General features: G+C 43.8%; 1 protein-coding gene across 1 annotated transcript; it reads left to right on the top strand.

The window, feature by feature from the left end:
• The first annotated feature begins 4663 nt into the window (after positions 1-4663).
• LOC116204039 (receptor protein kinase TMK1) lies at positions 4664-8727 on the top strand. The gene is made up of 2 exons (XM_031536077.1): positions 4664-7268; positions 7890-8727. Exons 1-2 carry the CDS (start codon positions 4964-4966, stop codon positions 8417-8419), a joined length of 2835 nt encoding a protein of 944 aa, XP_031391937.1. The 5' UTR covers positions 4664-4963; the 3' UTR covers positions 8420-8727.
• Positions 8728-9753: the final 1026 nt, after the last annotated feature.

A 9753-nucleotide genomic window follows, 5' to 3' on the forward strand; every position in this document is an offset into this window, starting at 1 on the left:
GTTTAGGGCCGAAAATGGACCATGCAATTAATTGGCTTTTCTCAGTGTTAGCGAAAAACGAAAAAGAAAATCAGAAAAAAAAGAATTGCAAAAGCTTTTCACGCCCATTGATTATTTTGGGGAGTTTGTCTAGATCACAACCTCGCGACCGCACACACTAATCAACAGATGAAATCGATCTGATTGGGAAAAAACTGTTAAGTAAGATCTAAAAGAGAAGAGAGTTATTCAGTGAAACATGGAGAGAGGGATCGGCGTCTTTAATGCGGGAAGAGCGAGTTAACAATGCTGACAGAAAGAGGGGTTTTCATGCAAATACATAATGGGGGAAACGAGAGGGCGGGGGGATCCCACTGCCACGGTCAGAATGTTATATTATATATATACAAAGGCATTAAGGCATAGTCTGCAACGGGGCACTGATGGAGCACAGAGTTTGTACACTTTTTTACGGTTGACATTTACAGATACTGAGAGACTGGAGGAGGGGAGGAGGGGGAAACCCTAACCCTAGCTAGCAAGCAAGCGAGCATGGCCCGGTCACCCATACATACACCAAAAAAAAAAGGGAGAGTGAAAAATAATAAAATACAAGATGAAAGTGAGCAATAAATGCAAAGAGAGAGGGGGTGACAGTACTCTTTTGGCAGTCACTCAGCAGAAAAGACGGGATATTGTGAAGTGAGAGAGAAGGAGAAAAGGCAAAATCATTTTGTAATCGATTGCTTTATGATTGAGTCTCGGTTGAATAAATCTCTTTTTTCTTTTCCATATAGAAAAAGAAAAAGGTAATAAAAAAGGGTTTGTTTTTGAACTTTCTTTTTCTCTGAGAGGACAGACCAGGTAAGAACCAACCACTGTTTCTTCTTTGGAGGATGTATATGATATGATATATTGATCCATGAGGTCAGTCATGCATGCATGCCACTGATATTATCCCCATGCATGTCAGTCATGATCATGCATATGCATGCATGCATGCATGAACTCTCCCCATTTACCGGGCTTCCCTAAATCCTAAGTACTTAGCATAGTTTCGGCCGTTTAGGCCGCCGGACTTGCTACATACGTATGTCATTTGGCTTCCTTAGCAGTTGCAGACTTCCAAATACATGGAGAAGATAAATATGGCACTCATTACTCTCTTGTTGCTTCTCTATTGCTTACTCCTTAGCTTAGGTTGCATGACTTGGAGATCGTTGGACTTCAGATACATAAGATAAAGTCGTGTCAACACACACATGATTAACTCGGTCTGAAATTGTATCATATGGGATTGCATGATGGGGAACGAATGAATGGTAATGGATGAATGAATTAGCATTCCTCAAATGAAGGGGGGAATAGGATGTGTGTGTGTGAATTGTGACTGAGCCTTCACATCATGCGCCTTGAAAAGGCCAATACATAGCAGAAGGAGAGTCTCTCTGACAATTGTCATTCACGAAAGGCGACGACCGGCCCCCACCCTATCTGTCTGATCAGTGGGCCCCTCTCCTTCCTCTCCCTCCTCCTTAATATTCATCACTGTGTTCTGTGGACCAACTTCCATTTCCTATAGTTAAATTAAACATAAATTATAATCACAAATCCATTTATTTGATATACATATATATAAATATATATCAATTCAATATCCATCTCCTCCCATTAATTGATCAAGTCTAAGTTGTATGCCAATGTTAACTCATAGTCGACTCTCTTACTTCGCACCACCACGTCATCCTTTTCAAAATTTCATTAATATGGCCCGTTAAAACGCTAAATTCGTTTCAAAGATTAATTGACAACCGGTTCCAAGTTGTCTTGCTATATAATCTTCCAAGCAAAGTCAAAGATACAGGATATGCAAACATAATCTGCCGCAAAGGAATGGAATTTTTGCGTTTGTTTTTGGACACATGTAATCATGATACACGTCGAAATTCTTTTGAATGTTTGTGTCTATGGATCTGCATATATATGTTTGTGTGTGTGTGCATGCATATCGCAAGGAAACAGCTTATCATCTTTTGTACCCAAAAGGAGAGAAAAGGGAAAGAGACAGGTTGGGGCAAGTAGAAGAAAAGAAGGGGACCATAGAGTTGACTTTTGAGGTATGAAATGGACCCGAAATCGATAGAATTGGACGTCCTCGTTTTGTCACTTCAAATTCCTCTCCTAATTATTAATTTGACATCCCTCTCCAGAGGTAATTAATAATACCGGTGAATGCATTGGCCTCATTGATATTGCTTAGGTCGGCCTACAAATTTCGTTGATCGATCGATACATACTTATAACCAGGTTTGCTGTGAGATCGCTCGATGGGCTAGTCAATTTGATTCAGATGGAGAAAAAGGAGAAGAACTACGAATGGATCGGCCAGCAGTTGGACTGCAGATCCTCAATCGACTTCGAGCCCAACAAGTGTCGAGTCCAAGAAGTTTTTCTGGCCCAAGATCTCGAGTTCTGGAGGCCCAACAAAGACTCTTATCTCTCGGCCCACAATTCACTCATTAAAATCATAGAAATGAGGAAACGAGGCTCATTTTCTAAGCCCTCTCAAAATGAAATAAATAGTGTTTCTACCATCCCCCAACATTTGATCTGAGGCAAATGAATGACCGGCTGCGACCAATCGATGCGCACATTCCTCGGCAATCAACACGATTCCCTTTGAGCTTCAGGGGAATCGCGCATTTTGACTATCTCGGCAGCTGTTAGCTGGTCCGGTGCTTCCCGTATAAGGGGCCTCTCTCTGACGTGCACAACTTAGATGGATTAAAAAGGATGAGCCAAGCGGTCCGACCACCCGAGCAGGCTGCCTGGCTGCCTGTCTTCAAGTATGAGCTACTTGATATGAATTTGGAGGGAACTTATAGTTATAGACCTCCAATCTAGCATGGTGTAATGTTTGGATGTAAATCTGAGGTGCGTGGCTCTGCGTCTATCTTGAAAGGAAGAGTACATAGATGTCCATTGCATCTCATCTCATCCCATCCAATCTCTAAAGCCCATACATGGCCCAAAGAGGCCCCAAGTTATGCTGGACTTCAGAGGCTCGTCAGAAGCATCGAATCTCTCCGACGGTGCCCCCGATTTACGAGAATTACCATTACGGTTAAATGTTAATTAATCTACTATTCATGTTTAAACTACACTATTTATATCTAGAATACCTCTTAATAAAGTCTCTTTTAATTCTTAACTATCTGGAATCTCATGCCTTGTTTGGTTTGTGAGTATAATTTTAAAATTACAACTTTAACCTAATTATACCCACAACAAAACAAAATAACTCATACAAAGTCAAAGAGCGAGCCCCATTTATACCACTTTTTTCCACAGCAAAACAATATAATTTATATAAAGTCAAATGGTGGGTCCCATTTATATCACTCTTTTTCAAAATCAAAATCTGATTTTAAAATTCTACTATGAAACCAAATGCAGCGTCAATCTCTTGCTAGCTGTAAGCCTTTAATTAAATTCTTTGGGCCCATCTAACAGCCGAACTTTTGGTTGCAAGCCCATAAAATAAAATAAAACGATTCGCGATTTCGATTCTTATTAGTGATGGTGATACTATTATTTTCTTGTGTTAGGTGGTTAAACTCCTTTGTAGCTGAAATGAAATGAAATAATATAAAATCAGGGGAAAACAAGTAATAAAAATATAAAAATTGAAGGATGAAAAACCGAAAAAGAAGGTTGGGGGGGGGGGGGGGGGGGGGGGTGAGTGACGGTCAGGTGTTTGGGGGGTTGGACTGTCTGGCGGTCGGATACCTTCGCCGCTTAGTAGGAGAGTGAGATACAAAGAGAGAACATTTGCCAAGTTTCCTCGCTGGATTACACATGCAATTGCCAACTTGGCCTCTTGCGCTCTGTGGGCCCGCCCAGGAATCAAAGCCCACACTCCATTTATTTATTTTTCTTTATTAATTATTATTTCTATTAAATCATTTTTTCCCCTTATTTTATCCTTTTATTTTATATAGAAACATTATGTCACTTACTGCATTTGGACCAGCCATCAATGCATGCATGCCGTCCATACCATATATGCTCTTTGTAGACTAGGGAAATTGTTGAAGCCCAATGTCGTGTAATGGCTTGGCAGTTGGTCCCCTAATTAAGTTCGAACGCCTGGCCTATGATTCTAGCCTTTCAAAAAAAAAATTGGATTACCATTTCATCTATAATAAACTCTTAGAAATGTTCATTTACTATTCAAAAAATTACTTTAGCTGTATGGCCGCCCGACGTTAACATATTGGGTTTCTTACGAAGGAAGAGGTTATGCGCATCCTTTTTCTACTGCTAATGCGCAAGTATCATGACTAAGCCTTCATAGGTCATGGTAAATCAACAGCCTTAAAGGCAAGTTATCAACAGTATTACAGGCAAATTATATATGGATATGCAGGGTAAGCGAGTGATTGATTTTTTGGCATAATATCTTCATTAATTAATGACTTGATTGGTACTGAAAAAAGAAAAAACTGAAATTGAATAAAATAAGAAAATTTTAAATAAAAAAAGAAGAAAAAATGAAGAGGGAAAAGGAGATGACAGCCCATATACTGCTATCAGTATCAGATGATATTACAGGCCCCACCTCCACGTGCTCTCTCTGTCTCTCTCTCCCCCTCTCTGTGTCTGTCTCTGTCTCTCTCTTCCTCTACCATTTCCATTACCAAGAAGAAGAAGATCCCTTCTTCCTGCTCCTACTCCACTTGCCTTTCCCCTCTGTCCTCCATTTTTCCCCTGCCTTTCCATTTGCTTTTCGGTGCTCGCACGTCCATATCTTCTTCATCTTCCTCCTCCTCATCCTCTTCTGTCTCTGTCTCTTCCACCAAATTAGCCCACCTTCCTGTTTATTTGAACTTTCTGTTCAGCTTCCGCTTTCGATGCCCTTCTGAGAGATCCCCCTCTAGACCCCTGTCGTCTCCGTCCACCCTTTCTCTGCCTTTGTCCGAAAATGAAGAAAAGGGCCCACCTTGATCGGCTCCTGCTCGCCATCGCACTCCTCTGCTCTCTGCTCCAGAACTCTGACGCTCAGGGCGGCGATGCTGACGTAATGCTGGCCCTCCGGGAGAGCCTAAACGCGCCGTCGACACTCGGGTGGACCGACCCGGACCCCTGCAAGTGGGCGCCGCATGTGAGCTGCACCGAAGGACGGGTCACCCGGATCCAAATCGGGAACCAGAACCTGCAGGGGACTCTACCCAAGAACCTCAACGCCCTCACCAAGCTCCAGCGGCTTGAGCTCCAGTTCAACAGCATCTCGGGCCCACTCCCCACCCTGAGCGGCCTCAGCTCCCTTCAGGTCCTCTTGCTCAGCAACAACCAGTTCACCTCCGTCCCCCCCGACTTCTTCACCGGCATGTCCTCGCTGCAGTCCGTCGAGATGGACAACAACCCTTTCCAATCGTGGGAAATCCCGGAAAGCCTCCAGAGCGCCTCTTCGCTGCAGAATTTCTCTGCCAATTCCGTGAACATCACCGGGAAGATCCCGGATTTCTTCCGGGGCGACGTGTTCCCCGGCCTCACCTTGTTTCATCTGGCCATGAATGATCTCGAGGGCGGGCTGCCGTCGAGTCTCGCCGGGTCACAGATTCAGTCCCTGTGGGTCAACGGGAGGTCATCCAGCAGTAAGCTCACTGGGGGCATCGACGTGATACAGAACATGACATCCTTGAAGGAGGTTTGGTTGCATTCGAACTCTTTCTCTGGTCCATTGCCGGACTTCTCGAACCTTAAAGACCTGCAAGTTCTGAGCTTGAGGGATAACATGTTCGCTGGTCCTGTTCCATTGAGTTTACTTAGTCTTGGGTCCTTAAAAGTAGTTAACTTGACCAATAACCTGCTTCAAGGTCCAGTTCCCGCCTTTAAGAGCTCCGTTTCAGTTGATATGATTGAGAATACGAACAGCTTCTGTCTGCCCAGCCCAGGTGATTGCGATTCGAGGGTGAGTACCCTGCTCTCAATCTTGAAGTCTATGGGTTACCCTCAAAGATTTGCGCAGGCTTGGAAGGGGAATAACCCTTGTGCTGATTGGATTGGCATCACCTGCAACAATGGGAACATTACCGTCATAAATTTCCAGAGAATGGGTCTCAACGGCACAATATCGCCTGATTTTGGATCCCTTGTTTCTCTCCGGAGACTCATCCTTGCTGATAACAATCTCACGGGCACGGTTCCTTCGGAGCTCACCACCCTCCCTGCACTCACCGCCCTCGACTTGTCAAACAACCAACTCTATGGGAAAATACCAAGCTTTAGAACTGGCGTGGCTCTTAAGGTTGATGGTAATCCCGATATTGGGAAAGAAAAGAGCCCCTCAACCCCTCCAGGTTCTCCACCAGGAGGGGAAGGTCCTTCAGGAGCCCCAGCCAGCCCCACAAGCAGGAAGAAGTCAGCTGTGATCGGAATCGTGGTGGTCTCGGTGGTCGGGGCCTTGTTCTTGATCTTCTTGCTGGGTCTGTTGGGTTTCTGCCTCTACAAGAAGAAGCAGAAGAGGTTTACTCGGGTTCAGAGCCCGAATGCGATGGTTATTCACCCACGCAACTCGGGTGGCTCTGACAATGACAGTGTGAAGATAACTGTGGCTGGGTCCAGCGTCAGTGTGGGACCTGTCAGCGAGGCCTATACTATTCCCGGAAGTGAGAACGGGGATAACATCCAGATGGTTGAGGCTGGGAACATGGTGATCTCAATTCAAGTGCTGAAGAATGTTACCAACAACTTCAGTGAAGAGAACATACTCGGTCAAGGTGGGTTTGGAACAGTCTATAAGGGAGAACTGCACGATGGGACGAAAATTGCAGTCAAGAGAATGGAGGGTGGAGTAATTGCAGGCAAAGGCCTCACAGAATTTGAGTCAGAGATCGCAGTTTTGACCAAAGTTCGGCATAGGCACTTGGTGGCACTCCTGGGGTATTGCTTAGATGGTAACGAGAAGCTTCTTGTATACGAACACATGCCTCAGGGGACTCTCAGTCATCACCTGTTTAGCTGGGCCAAGGAAGGGCTTAAGCCATTGGAGTGGACCAGGAGGTTGACAATTGCTCTGGACGTAGCAAGGGGGGTCGAGTACCTGCATGGGTTGGCCCATCAGAGCTTCATACACAGAGACCTGAAGCCCTCAAACATTCTGCTTGGAGATGACATGAGGGCCAAGGTTGGAGATTTCGGTCTAGTTCGTCTCGCTCCGGAGGGCAAAGGCTCAATTGAGACGAGAATTGCTGGCACTTTTGGATACTTGGCTCCGGAATATGCAGGTAATTAGCTTCTAAACGCAGTGATTCAAGGTTTTATGTTGGGTTAGTGAAGCTTCTAGGGAACTATCAGTTTTTTTTTATTTTATGATTCATGAATAAAATGACAGGAACGCCGTTAGTTTCTATAGGCTACATATTTTCAGATTGCATTCAATTTGGGAACTGCACTTTCATACTGAGAATCCATAATTTCAGATAGGGCTCTTTGTTTACAGAAAACTGTGTCATGTTTCTGGCTATAGATTGCACCTCAGAAGATATTTTTCTTCCAGTGGAAACCGGAAAAGAACTCATCTTTGGGCTTTGAAAATGATTGAAAAAAAAAAAAGAAAGAAGCTAGAAATCTTTTCTCTCTGGACCCACCGAGGTGAAATTCTGAAGTTGCAAAATGTTGTTGATCTATAGAACATCTGGATGTGAATTTCATCTTCTTGTCAATACATTTTGCTGTGTTATGAAATAAGATGCACCAACTACTGCCTTGGTCATTGCTTTTGTGATGAGAGTAGCTGACAACTTGTCTTTGGTGCTGATGGAAAGTTTTAGATGGTAAAGAAAACTTGCTAGCGTGCAAGATATTATTGGATCGAGCTGATTCTATTTCTTGTACTGTGATTACAGTGACTGGTCGGGTGACAACGAAGGTCGACGTCTTCAGTTTCGGGGTGATCCTCATGGAGCTTATCACGGGCCGGAAGGCTCTTGACGAGTCTCAACCTGAGGAGAGCATGCACTTGGTAACTTGGTTCCGAAGGATGCACCTTAACAAGGAGGCGTTCAAGAAGGCGATTGACCCCACTATCGACCTTGACGAGGAGACAGTCGCCAGCATAGGCACTGTGGCCGAGTTGGCTGGCCACTGCTGCGCGAGGGAGCCATACCAGCGGCCCGACATGGGCCACGCAGTCAACGTGTTGTCGTCGCTGGTAGAGCTGTGGAAACCATCCGAGCAGAGCCCGGATGATATCTATGGTATCGACCTCGAGATGTCGCTGCCCCAGGCGCTCAAGAAGTGGCAGGCTTATGAGGGAACAAGCGACATGGATTCCTCCTCGTCCTCATACCTCCCGAGCTTAGACAACACACAGACCAGCATACCAACGAGACCGTACGGGTTCGCCGAGTCTTTCACATCAGAGGATGGGAGGTAACGGACAGTGATCGGAACGAGGCGATGTCAATTTTTATTTGGTTCCTTTTTTGGTTGGAGTGGGTGCTGGGGTTGGTCTGTAAAGAAGCTTGGGGTCTGACCTGTGATTAATTCTTTCTTTTATTTCAAGATTTACCCTGTTTTTCTTCTTCTATAATCTGATCTGATGATGAATCAACTATACTAATTTCTGGGGGATTGTTCTTGAGGATGTAACTGAGTTTATGTGTCAATTGAGTTCCATGTTTGAGAAAGCCTTGATCAGATTTGGTCATTTTGGGTCTCTGATCAAGGTAAGACTTTTGTACATTTTCCTCTTGTCATTCGCCATTGACCAGTCGTCCTTGTGGTTAATGGTGGAAAGGTGGAGGGTGAGGAGCTGAGTGTGTCAGTCAGTCAAACGGGAACTGTTTGGAGAGGAACAGAATTTCTGAGACCGAAGTACGGTCTCATTACCTTCAACAAACAAAGAAAATTCTAAACAAAATAAATGGAGAATTTTTCGTGCAAAAGTATATTATTATCGACTGTATCGATGAATCGAAAGCTGTCCACTACGGTTAAGAACTGAAAGGACATTAGCAGTTGGCTAGAGCTCTAATTTCAAAGGTTTGTTGGAGGCCTATAATATCAAAGGGTTGACAACTAGGGTGATTGAGATTTTTTTTTTTCACAATATTCAGACATTACCCGTAAAGAATATATTTTAAAATTTCGAAATTAGATTTTACCCTTTGAATCTTGAAATTAAAATCTGTATTATATCATAGGTTCTGAGTAACTTGTTGAAACCAATAAATTTTTTTATTTCGCTAAATAAAATTGAAAATGACTCATTCACAATACATCTACAGCAAAGAATAATATGTCTCGCTAATACATCCATAAAAATAAACATTTATAATACGATTTCACACAATAAAAAGTAATATGTTATCGTAACATGTTCAATAATCTTGAGAAGAGTCGAAGGCGGGAGAGTAAGATGTGAGAGAGAGAGGTAACCGAGGGAAGAGATAAAGGCAAGTGAACGGAGAAGGAAGACGAGGGAAGAGGAAAACGGAGGGGCGATCTTGTACGAGAGGTACACGGTGGCGCATGATGGACATCCACTTTGGACCGTTGGATTTGAGTGCCTATGTGCTGATGTGGTGTCGAATGAGTGGTACGTAGAGAGAAGGTGCGGTGGGAGGAGAGTAAGGAGTAGGGGAAAAATATTGTCTTGAGCGCAGCTACCCTACTGTCTTGTGTGTAGTTATTTCCTTTTTTTTTCCTTCTTAATTTAATTACTGTACTTAAATATAATATAAAATAGAAAGGATTGGTTCCGATTTC

This window comes from Punica granatum, chromosome 4 (genome assembly GCF_007655135.1).
Source record: "Punica granatum isolate Tunisia-2019 chromosome 4, ASM765513v2, whole genome shotgun sequence".
In the NCBI taxonomy this organism is placed as follows: Eukaryota; Viridiplantae; Streptophyta; class Magnoliopsida; order Myrtales; family Lythraceae; genus Punica; species Punica granatum.